General features: G+C 43.1%; 1 protein-coding gene across 1 annotated transcript; it reads left to right on the top strand.

Moving 5' to 3' along the window:
- Positions 1-3,385: 3,385 nt before the first annotated feature.
- On the top strand, positions 3,386-5,676 carry LOC125687340 (uncharacterized). Its single transcript, XM_048932427.1, has 6 exons — positions 3,386-3,473; positions 3,811-3,919; positions 4,157-4,253; positions 4,403-4,540; positions 4,979-5,157; positions 5,455-5,676. Exons 1-6 carry the CDS (start codon positions 3,425-3,427, stop codon positions 5,507-5,509), a joined length of 627 nt encoding a protein of 208 aa, XP_048788384.1. The 5' UTR covers positions 3,386-3,424; the 3' UTR covers positions 5,510-5,676.
- The last annotated feature ends 14,943 nt before the right edge of the window (positions 5,677-20,619 follow it).

Here is a 20,619-nt window from a genome sequence, read left to right on the forward strand (position 1 = left end):
TATTTAAAGTTACTGCATCTTGCCTTTACACACAGCTACAGTGAGACCCCACTCCTCTCCCATCCCAGTTTTCCTCTAACTCTTGCTGATTGAATCAGCAGGTGAAGGAGATGAACTAATCTGGTTACCTCTGGACTCTGTCTTAGCAGGCAGAAGCCTCCATGCAAGCATGAAGCATCTATTTTAGAAAAAAATTCAACCACCCTCAGGACTTAGTGAGGTGTTCGGAGTTTATTTTCTGCAGTACATAGATCAGCTACTGTAGGGCACAGTGGGGTGAAATTCCTGTCTCAGGCATCTTCCCTTCCATTCTGTCTTGCACTGTCTTGCACTGAGCCAGCCCAGAATATGCTGCTCTTGGACCCTGCCCTGTCCATTGGTCCCTGCACTCGACAGCACTCTGCTTTTACAGAGGCTTCATTGATACCATTTTTGGGAGGAGCTTCTCATGGTCCTTGCTGGTCTTGTGTTGGAGCCTGGGGATGATGGGACTTTGCTCTTTGCTGCAATAAGCATCTCTACTTTTCATTCACCTACAAGATTGTCTTGTGGTAGCTGGCTATAGTGTATCTCTTCTAGAGCTGTGCTTAGAGTCTCCGGGATGATGGGGCTCGGTGTGGTGTTGCTCAGAGTGTTTGGGAAGTGGAGAGTCTCACGAAACAGTGAGCATGCATGGGAGAATGCACACTGCAGGTGCTTCATGCTGGGAGACCTTGTGGCAGCCCATGTGCCATGTTCAGTTGGTCTTCCTTTGCAGATGGCTGCGGAATGAAACAAGCTCATCATGGATCACCTGGGCCATGCAAGGGGCTTTGCAATAATGTCCCATGAAGCAAAGCAGCTGTTTGCCCTTGTTTTGTCGGGCAGCCAGCCTGCCCTCTGCAGCCTATTGCAAGTGCAGAGCTTCTTGGAGCTTGAAGCATGACTGCACTTTCCTTCCATGGATCCGATAGCTTCTCTCTAGCTAGACGAGGGTGGCTTAGCTGACATAAAGAGGCCGAAGTGTCAGCACAGAACCCTCGGGGCCTCGCTGGGCTCCCCCGCCCATGCTGGGCCAAGATGTGGGGGGCCTGTGAGGTGGGCGGGTCCCCACAGCCCTTTGTGACACGTCAACGCGTCACAATGGGGCTCAGCTCTTAGTCCCTCTCCCCAGCATCCTGGGGCCACATTTCCCAGCGAGGCCTGGGAGGTGCCAGGGCTGTTCTTGCCAGTGCTGCTCTGCTCCGCTGGAGCTGCTCTGCCGGCAGGAGAAGGCCAGGGGAACCTGTGAGAGAGTGTGGGACGCTGCTTGCCAGGGGACAAGGAGCAGGAGCAAGGGAGTGAGCACCGCTTCTCCAACTGCTGCACAGCATGGCGACTGAGGTGCTTTCTTACATGCTCTTCAATCCCTTGGATCCCAAGCAGCTTACCTTACTGAAGGACCTCACCACTGCAGGTAAGGCTTGGGGGCCCTTGGGGCAGAGCTGTGGTAGCAAAGATGGAGGGGAGACGAGGTGTGGAAAGCTGGGGCGGGCAGCAGGAAGGTCCCCAGGAGGGGCCTGGTGTCTGCAAGGAGAGCCCTGCCGGCTGGTGCCTGCCGGCTCAGGGATTGCTTTGGCAGCCCAGACCCGCTGCCGGTGCCAGGACCCCCTTCCCCAAAGCGCATCCCTTCCCTCTCCAGACCGGCCCCAGGCGCACTGTGCACTTCCCGCTGCTGGGCACGGTCAAGAGCTGTGCTGGAAGCTACAGCAGCACGAGTGCTTGTTGAGGGCAAGGAGAGCTTGGTCGCACCCCACTCTCTCCTCCGTTGGGGGAAGGGGTTTCAGAATGGTTGGGCGTTGCCAACTCTGAGCGTGACGGGTCTTTCTTTTGCTTTCCAGAAATCTGCAGAGTGTGGGATGCCACATCCCAGTACATTCGGAAAGAGCTGATGGAGAAGAGGGTGAGCCTTACGCCCTGCTCATGGCCCAGCTTGCCCCTTTGCGCCTGAGCGGTGGGCAGGCCACACAACACCATGCCCAGGGCCAGCAGGTCACCCAGCACCTTTCACTGCCATGTCTCCCTCTTCTTGTTTGACGTTTCAGGCGGTGGATATTGGAATTGGCAGCTTTGCAGTTGTGCCAGCTCGTGCCGCCGCTGGGGAGGATGGGGTTCTGGATGTGGACAGACCCATTTTCCAGCTGAACAAGCACATCCAGAAGTTTTACAAGCTCAAGAAGCCTAAGACCAAAATTCCTTGTAAGAAGAATTTTGCTTTGCTTTACTCCACTGCACAGCCCCAGCATTTCCCTGTGACATGGCAAGAGCAAAGTCTCTTGCAACCTGGAGAGTGCTGGGGGAGGGTGCACACAAAGCGTCCCAGCACCCTGGCCCTCCCCCGGGCACCAGCCCGATCTGCCCAGCTCTCCCCAGCTCATAGCTGCACGCTGGGAGCTGGTGGCAAAGCTTACCAGCCTTTCCTGCAGGGAGTGACGTGGTTGGCGTGTGTTTGTTTTGCAGTCGAGATATTTGAGCGCCCGTTGAACTTCCAGGAGATTGCTGAAAGCATTTGCTTCCGTGTGCCCATCGTAGAGCAGTGCATCTATGAGACCCTGCTCTACTTTGCTGAGGCCCTCCGAGGAAAGAAGGAAGTTGACTTCTTCTTCAAAACACTTGGCATTCTTTCTCTGAGAGGGCAGGAGGTCATCATGAACTTCTTTGATGACTGCGTACTGCAGGTGGATGCAACGGGCAACATGCTGCCCGCTCTTCTTGGGGTGAGCTTGCACGCCTCCAGGGCTCCCTGCAGCGCTCCCAAATGAGGTTTGCCACTCTTGGGAGCAACAGACACGTGTCTGTGGCCTCTGCTTACTTGTGTCTATCCCGATGCAGGACTCTAAGATGATGAATATGATTGCGTTTAGTGGCAAAAACAACTTTACTCGATCCAGTGAGGACGGCTGTGTCATACTGCCAAGGTGAGCACAACCACTGCTGCAGCAGCCAGCCGGCCAAGGGAGCAGCTGCCCAGCTCATGCTTTGTGGCAGCTTCTTGCCGAGGCCTCTCTCCTGGCAAGGTTGTTAGGCAAGAGCAGCCCTTCTCTGGGAGAGCTCCATTCAGCCCATGGCTCGGTCCACCCAGACAGTGCAGTCCAATGGGCCAGTGCATGGGCCATAGGCCCTGAGTGAGAGAGGTGGGAGGAGGGTGTGGGGACAGCGAGGAGTCCCCCTGTTCAGGGCTGGCACGAAGGTGACAGAAGCTTGGGGGCAGAAGTTGCTGGAGACTGGAGAGCCCCTCAGGTCCCACAGAGAGTCCTCGGGGCTCGGCAGTGGTTCCCAACGAGCCATGCCAGCAGGTTCTCTCTGTCCCGCACTGAGGAAGCTTGGTGCCCTTTTAGCCCACTGGTGTCTTCTTGTTTCCAGAATTAAAGTCGAGGGCTCAACGACATGCCAAGATACGGTTTTCATGAAGCCCCGAAGACTGTCACAGCCATGGAACGAGGGTGCCCGCAGAGGTATGTGAATGTGTCTGAACTGGATGAAGAAATCTCTTCTCTGCTGGGGAATTCACCCCCGGCCTGTAAGCTCCAGCAAGCCCTGGAATTTCTGAGCACCTCCCTGCGTGTCCCTGCTACTGGGAGAGGGGAGAGAGAGAGCAGGACGGGCTCAGGAGGAATGCAGATCTGGGCTAAGTCCAGTGTCCAACAGGGGCAAAGAGCCCCTGAAATAGTGGCTCTGTTCATGAGGTGGCAATGAGTGTGGGTGAGCGGGACCAAGCAGCTCTGCCACTGCTGCTTACCTGCACAGTCACAAAGATAATGCTGTGATGTTCTCTTGCTTCCCCACGTGCAGTGAGCGTGTATGATCCGGTGATGCTGGCTCGGCGAAGGGCAACAAAAGTTATGGTGTTAGAGAAAAGACGCAGGGAGCAGGAGAAGAAACAGCAAAGGGTTAAATTCAGGTGAGCCTCCTGGAGAAGTGCAGAGGCAGGCTTTGGGGACACACCACGCTCTGGCTTGTTGTGTCAGGGAGGTGTTTCCCTCAGCCGTGGTGCCCTTGCCAAAAGGCCCTGGAAGTGGCAAAGTGACCACAGCACAGTTGCTTGTGCTGCTGGAACAGAGCTGTGGGCTGCGAGCCCCGTGGTGAGAAACTGCTTCAGCCTGTGCTTCTGCCAGCTCAGCCGGCTGTCTCTCTTTAGGTTCCTGCCACAACTTGAAGAGCCATATGCTGGCGTGCTACAAAAGGCTGCACGTCAGGCAAAGCCCACTGCCAGTGCCCAGCAGACCTCCAGAATGGTACACCAGATACATTGATCTGCTACCCTTGAATCCCCCTGAGGCCCCAGAGGAGGGCAGGCATGGCAGCAGCAGCTGCCCTCCCAGGGGTCCCTGCCCAAGCCCCAGGAGGCTGACGCTGCCGATGGTTGTGTTTCCCTGACCTGCAGGTAGCGCGCTTGCAGCACGCTCAGACTGAGGCGAGACGGCTCCAGGTGCTGATGGCCTCCAAGCGCAAGGAGGTCGAAGCTGAAATCCGGAGCGAATACGAGCAGTGCACACAGAGGCTGAGCATGGAGAGGAGCCAGGTACAGTGTGCACTGACCGCCCTCAGGGAAAGGGCATTTCCCCCTGCTCCTCGGGAGGGGAGCAGCTCAGGGCTCCTGGACACAGCAGCGTGGCTGTGGCCACCTGGCAAGGAAGCGTCTTCTGTCTGCCCGCTGCCCTGCAAGTTGCCATGCAGCCAAGAGCACAGGGCAAAGGCAGCAGCTGGCTGGGCACAGGCACATGAAGACTAAACCAGGCCTGTGTGAGGCACCTGCCTCAGCTGAGGCACTGGGGCCCGCTCACCCGCCTCGGGCAGAGAAGCCGGTGCCAGCCCTTGTCTTCAGGAAGTGAGGGCACAGTCTGTGTTGCAGACAGAGAGCCCTCTGCTCTTCAGTGCCCTTTCCTGCACGACCAAATCATGAGGGGCAGCCCCAGCTCCTTGCAGCCGTTCCTTAGGACAATCTCTTTTGCCTTTGCAGAACCCCTTCCACCGCCTGCTGGAGGGTGACCCTCGTCCTGCCTACATTGTGAGACGGGACTATGACCGGCAGCTGGGAGAGAGGCTGAAGGGGAAGGACAGGTGCCAAAGCCCTGCAGGGCAGACAGCACCAGAGGGGTGGCAGAACAAGCCACAGCTCCCGCGGACATCACGGGAACAGTAAGTGCGTGCCGGCTCCTGCAGAGGCCCGGGGGCAGCGTCAGGAGGCCCTGAGCCCCAGACCTGTTCTCCAGGCTTCCCTGGGCTGCGGGGCTGGGCCTCCTGCCCGCCTTTCCCCCGGCTGGTGGGCGCTCTCGGTGCAGATGGGCCTGGGCACGAGGGCCCCTGGGCATCACACGGAGCACGGTGTGTCCTGGGCAGCACATCCCAGACTACAGGCCCGAGAGAAGCCCTGCAGCATTTCTGTCCCTCCTTCCCCAGCCCAGAGCCTGACGTCTTTCTTCTTGGTTCCTACAGGAAAGGAGAGAAGACCAGGCTCTTGGACCGCCGTGGGAAGGCCCAGGGCCTGTGAGGCGGCTTGCAGCTGCCGCGGCCGTAGCCATCACGGCCTACACCAAAACGCTGCTTCAGGCGCCAGCAACACCCAGGCGCACTCAGGCAGAACCTCCCACCGCTGCACACTGCCATCTTTGTAGGGGAGAGCTGGGGGAGAGCTGTCAGCAGCGGGACACCTTTCCAAAAATAATGTAACATCTTCCAGCAAATAAAGACAAATTAACATCTTCCTTAGTGTTTGCCTTACATGATTGCTTTGCGCGTGCAAATTGCATTGCTTCAGCAGTTGCTTCAGAGTCTCAGCAAAGCGGCATTCTTCCTAGGGAAGGTTGTTATTCCCAGATAAGCGGGACATCTCAAGCCTAAAAGCAGAGTCTCAACATTCCATAAGCCTTGGGGAGGTACAATGAGTCCAGGTCCATTTATCTGAGGGAGGAAGTTCATTATATACCCGGAGTGAGATTTTGACACAAATGAGGTCAAACATTATTCAGTGTGTTTATCACAAGTCCTACTCTGTTAGGCTGGGTATAGGGTAGAGAAGAAAGCAATACTAAAAAGATAGGAAATTAAAGCAAGGTTTCATTATAGAAAACATATAGTCACTGCCATGTATCCTGCAGTGTCCTATTGGTCCATACTTCAGGTCAGTGGTGGGAATTTTGCTGTTCTTTCTTTGCGTAGTCTTACAAACTATCTTTTTTTGCTGAGTGTCATTCTGTACATGGAAATTAGTAGTCTCCTCTGAGCCTCCCCTCACAAAAAAGCAGCTTGACCGTATTGTGAACCCTGACACAGACTGGCTCCCAGTAGCTTGACTGCAGAATGTTCCTTTTATCCTCAGAGATAGGACTTGAGAAAAAGGGAATGCCCACAAGAATTGTCTCCAAGAACTCATGCAAGCTTTCAGACAAATGTGTCCCATATAGTCTCTTATTCCACCTCATGGCTCAAAGGTTGCATACACTGACACACTCAGTGACCATAGTGAAGGTGTCCTTTGGCTCATAAATAAAACAGGGCTGTAACAGTTTGGCTTGGTTCAGCCTGGGTCTGTGACAGGGGACAAAGGGACCTATGGTGCTATGCCCCAGGAAAAGGGGATGTGGGGAAGGGAAAAAGGCAGATTAGCCTAAATGAGAAAAAAATAAACAGCAGCAATGAGCTAAGGAAAAAAAAAACTAATTTACTAAATATGATAGTGGAATGCGAGAGAATATAGTATAATACAATATAATTGGATTTTAAGCTAATAAACAAATTGAGAGTGTCTGAAAGCGAAGGCTTTACTCTAATGCTGTAGGCAAGATGGGCAGGGAGCACACAGACTAAAGCAGATGAAAAGAGAAGACAGCCTCATGACTCCCAGTGAGTTTTGTCTTTCCTTCTGAATGGATAACAGAAATGGAATAATAAAGTCTTCTGGGAGCTGTAGTTCATTCTTCTCTTCTGAGAGCAGGTAATCAGGACTATCAACAACCCAGAGAACTGCAGCATTTACTCTTTAGCTCCCAGTGCACTATGTGATGGTATGATGTGGAATATCGATAACAGAAGTCATAAAATCAAGCCCTGAGATCCTTATCCCGTGAACAGTGAGTACTGCTGTTCTAACGTATGTATATTGATGGTTGTGTCCGTCTGCCACTCAGGTCCCAGCATAAGGTGCCCCCATGTGGGAGTTGCAAGGTCTGTTGCAGGCAGCTAATCCCACTGCCCTCTGAGAACTCCCATTTGAGGCTTTCCCCTTTTGGAAGGATAGAAGTCAATGAACACCCTTAATATTCTAGTCAGTCACTAGGAGACCAGAACCACAAAACCAGCAGACTATGCCCTTCTTCATTCACTTAGGCCCAGCTGAGCAAGCAATGTATCATCATCTAACCAGAGGATTTAAAAGGGTACAATATCCCTTTTCTGCAGTCCCTGATGGCCAGAATATTTAACTGACCTGGACCCATCGGTAAGGCAGGGGTTTCTAAAAATGTAGATCCATTTGCATTTGGTCATTCCAAGGAAAACTTCATTATTTTGTGTCTGGTTTAGGCAATAGTCGCCTTGGATTGGGTATTAAATGGCCCAAGCGTATCTTCATTTCAAAAGGAGTAATTCCCAACTATACTGTAGGTGCTTACTCAAGGGAGATAGGAGTTGCAGTCCATGGCCAGCTTTCAAGACCAGTTGGAATGCCACAGACACAACAATTTCTGATGTTGAATACATGAGCTATCTGATAACCTAACTTATGAACTCGTAAGTTCTCATAGAGTCATAGAATCCCAATCTAAATGTGTGCTTAGGCTGTAAGTAAGAGGACAACTGCTTGAGGCAATGATGTTGATGGTCCCACAGTCATCCCATGAAAATGCCCGAAGTGAGAAAGGAGATTATCAGGCACAGTAGTACAGTCAGTGTTTTCCCCCTTAGGTACCTGAAAGACAGAGAAAAAGAATATTCCAGATCTAAAAAAACTGTTGTTAAAAGGAGGGGAAAATCTATCCTAAGTTGATCCTTAGTAAGGTGTACTTATTGAGGGCTCCATTTACAGACAGGGGGACAGGCCCCACATCAGGTAAATGGACCAACAACAGCTGGCCAGGGGAATAATTGTGTTCCATTACTTAACCTGCGTATGCATCAGCAGTGATGGTCAAAAGTGACAGATCCTCAGAATGGGAAGCATTAAATCAGGGACAACCATTAATCCTCCAGTAGTCAATGAGTCTGTTGACAACATCAGAGAAGTATGTTGGCCCAGTTCGGTTTTCCCAGTTTCAGAAATTTCTCAAGGAGGCCATTGGATCATTCCATGCTACATTAGCCTGAGGGTGGTAGAGAGTACGAACTGTCTAGTTCATCTGCCTTATTCTTCCTGCAGGGAACCTGTCTTCTTACTGGAAAGCAATTCTTGCAACAGAGAATGGACTTTGCTTGGCAGCAGCAAGAATTTCTTGCCATTTATCCTTCTGCCAGACTTGGGCATGGTTAATTTCCCAGTAGTTTTACTCCCAGAAAGGAAGCTAATCTGCACATCCTTTGAAGGTGCCTTATGAGTCGGTACAGATGTGCCGCATTCAGTGGACAGTGATTCATACTGGAATACAATTCATACAGCTATCACTTCCCTGGCCTGTTGCTGTTTGGTTTCCAAACTGACCATACAAAGGAGTTAAAAGAAGAATGGGTACCAGACTTCCCTGCTTCTTCAACTCTGCTAGAACTGGACTGATGCCATCATGTGCTCCCAGAGGCAAAGGATACAGCTTGATAATAGTCAAGCAAGAAGAGGGATGTGGCAGTGCTGTTGGGAACAGATAAATATCTAGAGAACACCAATTGTACAGTTTCTCCCTTGGTCATCAGTCCAGTTTTTGCCCTTCAATATACCTAGACCTCACAAATTAAGGTAGTTTTTTCCTACAACCATGGGGACATCTTGAGCTTCTTCCTCAGGTAACTGTAGAGGAGTTGGACTGAATGATCTCCAGAGGTTCTTACAATACTTGTGTTTCATTTTTTTCCTGAATGGTTCTCCACAAATCCAGGAAAAACATCTGTTTTGCACCTTGTTCCCTGATTACTGCTTCATGAAAGAAACAAAGACCACCCTACGCACCATTTCCAAAAAGCCATCAGAATAAATACAACTGTGGTTGAGTCACCTTAAATCATTTTCTATGAGTAAGCACATTTGTTGAATATGGTCTTAGCAGAGTACTTCACAAAAGTCTCCAGTGCTGCTACATCCTCTGTAAAAGAAAGCCCTGAATAAATTCCATTCTAGTTATTACAATAAGCTTTAGGCTAGTGTACATTTTGCGTCCATATTTTTAGGTACAGAAAACTGAAATTACAAGTGCATTAGAAATACAAAGAAGAAGTAACACTTAAAGATGTATTACATGGTTAACTTCTGGGGTTATCTAATAAATTACTCATTGCTAACTATTTAAATACAGATAAATGAAGCCACTTATTTTTCCTTAAATACTCATTAAAGTTAACACGCCTTAATGAACAGCTGGTTACTCATCATTGCTTGAGGAGTAAAGCAATATATTAGAAAAATAATCACATCGTTGTATGCATCCCACTAAAGCAAGTGAAAATATTTTCATTAAATATATTCTGGGCTCTAACAGACAAAAAAATTTCACACACGCAGTATACTTCGTGGAAACAAAATTCAATGTAGTGAGCAATGTATTGGTTAATAGCTTCTCTCTGGTGAAAAAGAACAGGAAGATATGTAGATAAGGATGCACAAAGGTAGTTTGTCAGTTTAATACATATGTATTTTATGTGTATTCTTCTGAAGGGATAGATATGTATTTTGATAGATTCTATTTTCTTCTGATAGAGTGTTTCTTATTCTTATTGGAAAATACAGATTATTTGAAACTAGAAACCACACTGCAGGCATGGCAACTTTCAAATAGGAAAAAAAGTCTGAACTTTTCATTTGATAGCTTTGAATTATAGTATAAGAATCTTGTAGCATTTAATTGAATCAGTATGTATTTACTATATAATTGTAAGATAATTCTTTTACATCATTGTCTCAAAGCTTGCTGGGGACACAGATGAACAAGTCCAGGCAAGTCCTGAGCAAAGGTTGTGAAATCCTTTCTCTGGAGAGCTTTGATGGACAAGTCGTGGGCAAGGGTTGCAGAAATCCTTTGCCTGGGGGACAAGATGGACAAGGCCAGGGGCAAGGAGAGAGAGATGAGCTGCAGCTAAATAGCTGTGAAGTGCTCCTTTGTGTGGACTTATCTCAGGATGATGGCCATCTCAGGGGGTGCTTAATGACTCCTGCTCAAGACGCATCCTTGTCAGTAGGCAGGAGAACAAGGAGGATAAAAGAGGAACCGAAAACCAATGTCACTGGAAGAAAGTGAGAGTCCTGTTTATTTCACAAATAAAATACAGGATGGCTGACATAGAAGATTGATTAAGTTTCAACTACTGTCAACATTTATTCGTAGGCATGGTGTTGCAGAGCATTGATGACGATTATCAGAGGCAGGCGGTTTGTGGGGGGAAAAGTAGTTCTTATGTTCAGAAACTTTTTCTTCTTTATGTATGCTAATCATTTATGTCTCAAATTGTCCTATTCTAATTAGACTTGCTTCCGGCTTTGAAGATGCTGTCATTGAAAATTTTTCCTGAATTGACTTTCTATGACAATCACTGCATCTCATCCTGCTCCTAAATTAAAACAAACAGGCAAAAACCAGCACAGTTTTGCTTGTATCCACAGCAAGTTCTCTTTATGGGTCACTGCAAACACAATGCGTTTCTGCCTTTCTGGCACACATCACAGACCACAAAATGTGAGTTTTTACCAACTATTAAGTATTTATGGACTCCTTGAAATGCTGGGGCCTGAGATAGGCCCTGAATTCAAAGTTGACTTATGTAGACGAACCTCATAACCTCTGAGAGTGTCTAATGTGTGCAGTATTAATTGCACCATTCATCCATATTTTAGCATCTCAGGATTGTTTTTAATAAATGTTTTAATAAATTTTCTGTAAAGGTGGTACTGTAAGCAAAATAAATTGTGTGTAGAGAGATTCTTGATAGTTACTGGAATTAGCTACAGCAGATGTCACATTAACATTTGGCTGCTGAGACAACAGATGAGCGACTATAGCATCAAAACATCAGACAAGTTGATAGTAGTCTTCCTAAAACATGCTGTTGTCATTTCATAGCGCTGGACTTAAAGACACCCCCAACTAAATACAGTTGTGACACAGAGAGGTAATGTGTATGTAATGCAGTAAAACATCATAACATTTAGTCAAGTTCAACACTTCTCTATTTAAAATACATGAGTATATTAAAACCAGATTTGAGATGCATTCATTCCTGAATAAAGGTGCTTACATAGTAGGAAAAAAAACAAACAGAAACTAACATATTTAACTGAATACATAGTATTTGTTTCTGCATTGAAGAATTGTGTTTAACTTGTAAAAACTGAATACCATAACAGACTATGAAAAGAGTCAGCTGATTTCCAACTCAAATTCTTTGATTTATAAATCTTTTTTTCCCTGATTTTTATTAAAAACAAAACAAACAAAAAAAACCCACAAAATTATTATGCCAAAACCTAACAATTCAACAAAGTGCACTCAGCTTCCTCATAAAGACTCCCAACATTACAAAGTTTCAAGCATTTTGAAAATTGTGTCTTAATCTTTTAATGTTATTGCTATGGAATTGTGAAATAAGTATAAAAGATGTTACTTTAAACTGAGTCCTAGACTTTTTATTGATCTCAGTTGTTATGCCTGTGGTATGTACATGTGCTACCTACTCAAGTGACAGGAAGGCTCTACACCAAACTGTTTTAACAAACAGATAAGGAACCAGTTTTTCAATGACACTGCAATTTAAAATCAAGCAATGCAGAATTCATCTAAATTTTCCCACAACTCCCCACCTACCACCCCAGAATTTGTCTTCAAAGTTTGCAGACTTTGCATTTTAAGGCAAATTTTCTCAACCTATGGCCAGATACACATCAGAAAGTTTACAGAAACTCCCTGTCAGTCTCCTTGGATCACAGTCCAATATTCTGACCAGTTTCCACCCGTACCATGGATACCGTGTATCAAAATCAAATTTATTAAAAGACCCTGATGTTACATGGGAAAGCCATTTCCCAAAAACAAACCAACCACCCCTTCTGCTCCTTTGCACTGAGATGAGGTCAGCTTCTTTACCACAGCCCCAGTCAGTCTGACCCTCATGGATGTTGCCTACCTCTAGAGAGCCTTTTTCATCAGTCCATCAGGTTTCAGTCCTAAGAGTTCAGGTAGTCACACCCTGCCATCTTCCAGTTACTTGCAATTCACAAATTGTTACATAAAAGGAAGCAAATAAATTAACTGGGAGAACACATAAGCAAAACCAGTAACTTAACATCTGAAGTTTAACACAAACTGGAACTAAACTATAACCAAGCATCTCAGTGGTAATATGGATAAAGTGATATTTAGAATTGTAGGGAATGATTTTCCCAAAAACATTAATGGAACTGTGAACTATGTTCAGGAAATGTAGATGGATCTCTGGAATAAAAACTTTGGGAAATGCTCCTTCACGTCAGTGACTAGTCTTTAATTCCAGCTACAGCTGGTTACTGTACTTAGAATTTGAGCAGGACTCACTCACTTGGGTTCAAATGCACATGCATCCTCTTAAAATAATGCAGAAAAACACAGGACTGTGAAGTCCTGTGTGAAATTAGTTGAGCATCATATATGGAAAGCATCCTATGAACTATGTTTCAACAAACACTTCTGAGATTTAGATTTTACCTCTTCATTTCTACCAAGAAATCCTTTAAAACACCGAAAGACAAGTCAAAAGAAGAAAAAAATCTGAATTAATATGTATGAAATAATCAGTACCTGTGTTTCCCCTTCTAGAGATTACTCATCCTTGTCCACATAAGGAAGAGATCACAAATATCTTCTAGTTACACTTTCTGCTATAAGACTTCTGTTTTAGCATGTAATGATGCATTTCCCAATCTAAAACATTAATTTTTTAAAAAAGGGAAAACAGAAAGAAAGCTCTTTAGTAAGCTTCCAGTTTTTAACAGGCAGTAACATTTCAAAAGGTGTGCCTGATACATAGTCAAGATGCTTATGGACTCAGGCTCAGGTTCTTCTAATTACACCAACCTCTCAGAAAGTGACTCAGTTATGTGAAGCAGCTTGAATTAATGTCACCTCATATTCAGCTGGTCTATCTTTGTGCTGATTCTAAATAGATCATACTTTGAACTTGCTGGTCCACTTCCTCAGTGCACTTGAGCCAAACCAAAAAGGAAAAGGAAGCCACCCAGGATATTCACTATCGATTGCTACCACGATCTAAATAGGTCCGAGCATAACTGCTCTATCTAATTCAGTTCTTGCAGCTGAACAGGACTCTATGAAAGTAAGGACAAAAATATCAACACTGAATGTATATCCCATTTTGTGTAAGTGCAAATATTTAGATTACATTTACAACAATGACCTTGCTTTGTTTCTTGACTTCTCCACCTCCCTTTGGGTTCTCTTGTATTTTATTGAATCTCCTTCTCTTTGGGTCTTTTCACTCTCTCACTTTGCTTGTGGAGAAAAGATGTGGAGATATTTTCAAATAACTTCCAACGAAGACTGACTTAACTGAAATTATTGTCATATTGACAAGCCTATTCAATGTCTTTAAAATCCTGACTCTATTGAGGTCAGTGATTCAGGATGTTCACTGAATATTGTATTTGGAAAGTATAGACATAAATCTCTGAAATCAGTCATCCAAATGTTTTTATTGGAGCAATTCAACATTTAACTGACATGTTACTTTCAAGTCTGCTTAATTTATAACCTTTAATTTAGTGGACAGATCTTTTTAGAATATCTTAATATTTATCCATTGGTAAAGTTTTACTCCAACTAGAGAAAATCTCTTTCTCATTCAATTTAGGTGATTACTCCTTTTGTTTAGTGGCCCAAAACAAATAATGAAAAAACAACTTTCTATCTTGTTCCAGATTCTAAATTCAATCCTGACATATTTCATTCATCTATACAACATACCAGGATGTTTCCATTTTCAGACATATACAAAGCAGCCTATATTTCAGCCAGTAAGGATGCAGAGAGAATGCATATTTTTATTTTAAAACAGGATTGCACTTGACTAGCATTTCTCCAAGAACACATGACTACTAAACACTTCTTAGAATTACTCCGTATCCTTAGGAAAAAAAAAAACATAGGCCATAGAAATATTACAATTCAACTCTTTACATTTCATTCTTATAAAAAGATAGAAAGGTTGTGAAGCTTTTTTTGGACCAAACATTACTAGTATAATGAATAAAAACAAAATTCATCAATTGGCTGCTTAGGGGTACACTAGGTGTGCTTTATGTCTCCTATATTTTTGTCTCCGTTTTGGCTGGAAGCTTACTGGCTCTGGGAAGACCGAGAAGGACTTTTGTTTCTCTGATGAGCAGTCTCACTACCCATTGTAGTATGTCTGCTGGTGTCATCTCTGCTAACTGAACTGTCATACTCTGGCTGAGTATCCACAGAGCTAACAGAGAAATGACCTGCTGCTCTGGGCCAGCTGGAAGCAGTCCATCCTACTCATAAAGCAGCTGCACCAAAGGAACTCTTCTGAGTCACTAGTAGTAAAGTCTACTGCTTTTTAGCTCTCTCGCTAAGAAAGTCAAGGAGGTGGCTGATGACCAAGCTGTTGGCTCTAGGCTTTGTTTGTGATGCAGGCTCAGATTCATACCTTGAAAAGAAAATAACAGTAGTAACTGGGGGCACTTACAGAATTGCTGATGGCCAGTGCTGTGTGCGTGTTTGCGAAAGCAGGAGTTATGAACGAGTGCAAATGGATTTAATCTTGTTAAAGTATTGCTTCTGTGAGACTTTACGTCTTTCACAGTGCAAAATAATTTCCCACTCTGAAGTCCTTGGTGAAGGACCGACCCAATGCACTTGTGAAAATGTAGGTTTTTTAGTACAAAAGAATGTACCTTTTTTTTTTTTTTTTTTCATTTTATGATTATTATTACTTTCACATGTTTGGCTCCATATAAATTTGAAATACACTTTGAATCAAGGTTTTTTCTTTTAACTTAGACTGCACACACACAGAAGAGGGGAGATTTAGACTAGATATTAGGAAGAAATTCTCTACTGTGAGGGTGGTAAGATGCTGGAACATGTTGCCCAGTAGAGCTGTTAATGCTCCATTCTTGGAAGCATTCAAAGCCAGGCTGGATGGGGCTGTGAGCAACCAGGTATAGAAAGAGGGATCCCTGCCGATAGCGGGGGGTTGGAGCTACGTGATCTTAAAGGTCCCTTCCAACCCAAACCATTTTATAAGTCTATGATTCTATCTATCTCCAGTTCACACGTACACACATGAATTTATATTAAAAGGTTTCTTTCTGCCAGTTTATACCACTTTCTTACTCTGACTGCTACTACACAAACAAGAATTTCCCTTCTTTTAAGAAGAAAGACCTGTGAACAAAGGCAATCACACCCTTCAGCTTATTTTTCCACTTAAGTCAATGTCTTGCATAGCTCTATTTGTCTTTCCAGCTTGACAGATGTTGTACATGAAATCCTTAATTAAATGTCAGTATTTGCACTGCAGATCTTTTGTTTTCAAGATTAAATTAAAGAGCTCTTCTTGACTGCAAATGCAATGACCTTAACTAATGCATATTTTATCAAAAGAAAAAATCTTAGAGGTTTATACCAAAGCATAGCATCCTAAAAGCTTATGCCCAACTTCTGAGTATAAAGGGCAGATCCTTTTGGCTAAGTAGTTTAAAAAAAAGAGGGACGTAATTCACTCTTCAACAATTCTAGAAGAGTTGTTGCTAGAAGAAAGACTGAAATCATACTCCAGGTGACAGCAATTGGACAATTTATATCTATTTAATTGGGTGGCCTGAACTTCTGTCATTCTTTTAAAAAGGCTGCATTCCCATTTTGAGACAGGAATCTGTGGTGCAGACATCAGCATCCAAGACTCAGGGGAAGTTTTCCCCCTCCATCTATTGTCATTGGTACCTATAGATGGCTCTTTATTCAACCTAAAGCAAACTTAATGCTTCAGCAAGCAGCAGGAGGACTTGAGAACAAGTCTGAGGACTTGACATTTCACCTCCAGCCATTTAATTTGTCAGACAGAACTGTTCCTGGCAATTTGAGATTTAGTCATAGTGTTACTACAGCTGTTGACAAAACACTGTTTAGGTCTTCTTAGAACTTAATGTTTCAGTCAGTTCAGCTTCTGCAAATGTCAATAAATTAAAGTGCAGTGTGTATATAGTTACACTTACTCTGATCTGCACAAAGACAAAGTTTCACTGGGAATAGATAAAGGAATTTAGGTCATGCAGAAAATGACTACAGCACATAATTCCTTCAAGAAGCCCAACAGACAGTTAATGGTTCACTTGCTACTTAGAAGCTATACAGAAGTCAGACTGGTTCTTGTTTTCATAAACAGAACTAAGGCATTCCACAGTTATTCTTTAAATCATAATCATCCTTGATACACAGACCAAATAATACAGAAACAGAATCTCTGTCCAATTAATTTTTCTTCACACGCTTCAGCAAAAGAACACATGGTTGCTCTGAGAGTAGTGCTTCCTATTTATTTCCACGGAAATAATAACCAAGGCAAAGAGCACAATAAATACTGTTTGAGAGAGTAAATTCTTAGCTACAAAGTGCTTTTTCTCAGCACAATCACTACCATTAGCTATGCATTTTCACCAGCGATGAATAAGAGCCTGCATGCTGTGCTGGTAACAATCTACACCAGTGGAGGTGACCCACTGCCACCACTGCTGAAATGCACCACCCACCGCATCACTGTTCTCACATCCAGTGGTTGATCTCCACCAGCATTCAGAGATACCTCTTTTAGATCAGAACTGTGCCTTTTGTTTACAGCACACACTAAGATGCTGACTGATATTTTTTCTTTAAAAAAATAAAAGTAGCAACAAAAACTTTTCTGTTAGAAAACTCAAAAAAAAAAAAAATAGACATAAAAGGTTTTAAAAACTATATGAAACTTGACAGAGCAAAGATTTATTTCTGGGGTTGATTCCAACATTCACAAATCTGTTTGTCTGATAGGTACCTTTCAAAGAGGTGTTTACTAGGTCTGATCTTCAAATCAATGAAACAAGAGTTGAGATAAAATAATAGTTTTCCCAGCCAGCAGACTGAGAAATAGCATGCATGCAGTGGACACTTGTGGTAAAATGCCCATCTTCTGCTCCTGTTGCGAAGGACAAGATTCAGAAAGAGGAGAATGTGGGAACAGATGTAGCCTGGGCAGACTATGGTCCCTGGTATGGGGAGGCAAGATTTAGTGTCCTTTGTGCTGCTGAGAAATTTGAACTTTCATTCTTTGTTATCTGTATTTGCATTAAAGTCTTGCAAACAAAAGTCTGAAAAACAAAACACACACAAAAACATAAACACACAGTGTGTTGCATGAAAAATAAATACATTAAGAAGAGAGAGACAGACCATTCCTTTTTTAAACAAAGAGTCAGTGAATTCTTGGTATATAAAAAAATTAGCTGAAGTGTACTCTCTAAATCACAGAGATTAAAACAGAATAGAAATGAAGACTTTATTTGTACTTCCTCATGTAGAAATCTCATGTAGAACCTTCCCTATGTTTTGATGCCACTGAATGTGGTTTGGTATCTTTAAAAAAACTAACAGAAAAGACAAAATGCAGGCACTACAGCTATTTATTCTTGATTTGAACAGCAAGCCTTTTACTTCATGCATTATAGTCCGAGCACTGTTATTACTGCACCAACACGTATGGCACATTCACTAAGGTGTTCTACATTTCAGTTAATTAAATTATGCCATCCAGGACAAAAAAAATTAGCAAGTCTTGTGTGCTACTCCTGTACAAGGCTTTTCAATGGCTTGTGCTACCTGTTACTTCTGGAAATGCTCATGTGGTCTGTGATGCTCCAACAAGCTTTGCATACAACATCATCATTGAGTAAGAGTAATTTCCCACTCCTCTCAAATTAAAAAAAAAAAAAGCCTTTTTTGCATGAATTTCAGTTGGCTCAGCTCAAATCACCAAATCCATCAAAAGATAATAAAAAGAATTGCTTATTTGAAGAAGAGCTGAAAACCAAACTTCTGACAAGACTGATACTCTGCTAATTCAATATACTTTTTCCATCTAATCTTCATTATCCAAACTTACTTAGTCCATTAGTAATGCCTTCAAGGTTATTTTTCAAATTTTCACACTGTGGACATCTTGAATAACCTGAAATCTTTTATAACAGCAGTAGTTTATATATCATTAGATTTAAGTATCTGAAATTACAGAACAGTAAAAGGGCATCTTAATTAGAAAATAAAATAAAATAAAATAAAATAATCCATTTTAAAATTGCACTTTTTTTCTTCAGTTACAGTGCATGGGAAAGGGCATAGCACAAGGGACCACAAAGGAGTTCTTCCCTTTCAGACAGCAGGGAATAGGTATCATATGACATGTAAAGGTAGCTAGATTCCAAGATCTTAATTCAACATACTCAAATTCATACTGTAAAAGCATGTATGCAAACTCAAATGGCTATTCCCCAAGCATGGTCATGAAGCATTGCTGACATTACATGCTCTTTTTGGGGAAATCTTTTTGTTACTCATGCTGCAAGCTGTCAGATATGGTCCCAGTGAAAATACCTGCCAGGAAAACACTTCGGTCTTTGTTACTCATTTAGATGCCAGAGTTGGAAACACAGCTTGCCATGATGAGCTAAACTCTCTGTGATTATCCCCTACTGCTCTTTGAGCTCCTTAACTCATAAAGAATTCAGTATGGGAAAACAAAGGATCAAATAATGGAGGCAACTCTCTGCCTTTTAAGGTTTTATGCTTAGATGCTAAAATGTAAACATGACTGGAAAGGTAGCGCATCACAGAAAAGCTGTTCCTTAATATTAGTCTTCATCTTAATTAACACTAAAAAGAGACACAAAAAACCCAGGTTTCCCTTAAATCTTTGTCATCTGTGAAAGAATGGGTGGTATGTAATATATCTAGGTAGCTCCAGAAGTAATGCCTCCTGTTTATTTCCATGGAAACAACAACAGATACAAAGAGCATCAATGAATGTCACTAAATGCCATTTTTATTGCATGGACCAATTCAGTTTTCACCTTTGCTTCATACACAGTTTTATACTAGACACCCATTTTATCAGAGTGCCCCTCTACTGCCATCTGTCACAGGGCAACAACATGTAATGGGATATGGATAGGAAGGTTCAACCTCTACTGCCATACCACCGCCTCTGACATCATGGGCTAACATCATGAAATAGGAGGGAGGCATTACCTTCAGAGCAGCCCTTGTAGTGTTACCAGACATAAAAAGTGGAATACGCATAGCTCCACCTATAGCCACATTGCAGATGATGTTTGAATACATTTTTCCAAAGCACTTCCAAACTTCTTCACTTCTAGAGCGAGCAAGGAGGAGAGAAAAATTTTGTCTCTGACTTTTGAAGCCACAGCAGTTTGAAGCTGGGAAGGAAGACAAAAGTGCCTTTTTTTTTAGTCTAAATTGAAACTGTCACATGGGAGAATTGTTTGTACGTGAAGTTTACCTTCCTAAAACCGAATTAACTAATTCCCATCACATTAATCTGTAGCTCTGACTCTAGCAAGTGACACTACGTAGCCTTGGAAAGATCCTACAGTAGTAACAGATCTATTTTCTTCAAGAATTTCATATTTTATTTCCATTCTGGTTGGGAATTAAATTGCAAGGATAAAAGATGATTCTACTGCAGAAGGAATTCTACAGAAAGAAGTAATCTTCTAGAAAACAAAGTGTACAGAAAAAAATCAAACAGAAAATAAATCTGAGAATCCAATGAATTTGAGTATTTCTATGATTTATCACTTTCCATTGTAACACTTATTACAAAACATAATGAAATATTTTTCCTCAATGGCCTATATATGTGTATATTGATATACACATATATTTAAAGAAAAATATGTTTGTATGTTCTTTCTTTTTTCTTACCAGCACATTGCCTCAGTGGAACTGTTTTTCATTCATACCAAAATATTTTGGCAATATTTATTTCATGATTTTTACATCTTTTACAGCAAAATAGGCCAGAAGAAATAATATTTTAAATCTTTACTTTTCCAGATTGACGTTAATGAAAAGATCTTCAAGAAAAGACAGAACTGACATGCTGTAATGATACATCAGTGTCTTCCCATTAATTCCAGTTTAGTAACATATGCTTAAATACCCTATAAATAACAATGTTGTAATTTGGGGGATGCAACTGTCAAAAAACCACCCAAAGCAAATTAACCTTAATATATGACATCCAAAATTTGCAACAATGATTCTTATTTAATTTGGGACAAGGGTCAAATGACTAAATTGCCATATCATTCCACAAAAATTAAGCCCCAGTTTATTTACGTTATTTATAACAGAAGGAAAACTGGAGCCTAACATCATGCAAAAGAATCCTTAAAGACAATACAGA

The sequence above is a fragment of the Lagopus muta genome, chromosome Z (assembly GCF_023343835.1).
Source record: "Lagopus muta isolate bLagMut1 chromosome Z, bLagMut1 primary, whole genome shotgun sequence".
Taxonomy (NCBI): Eukaryota; Metazoa; Chordata; class Aves; order Galliformes; family Phasianidae; genus Lagopus; species Lagopus muta.

What these genes read in the sequence shown, in the direction of transcription:
- LOC125687340 (XM_048932427.1), top strand. Translation starts at nt 3,425, where the DNA reads ATGAAGCCCCGAAGACTGTCACAGCCATGGAACGAGGGTGCCCGCAGA. An exon ending in GAACGAGGGTGCCCGCAGAG is followed by an intron (nt 3,474 to 3,810) that starts GTATGTGAATGT and finishes CCCCACGTGCAG; the next exon opens with TGAGCGTGTATGATCCGGTG. An exon ending in TGAGCATGGAGAGGAGCCAG is followed by an intron (nt 4,541 to 4,978) that starts GTACAGTGTGCA and finishes TTGCCTTTGCAG; the next exon opens with AACCCCTTCCACCGCCTGCT.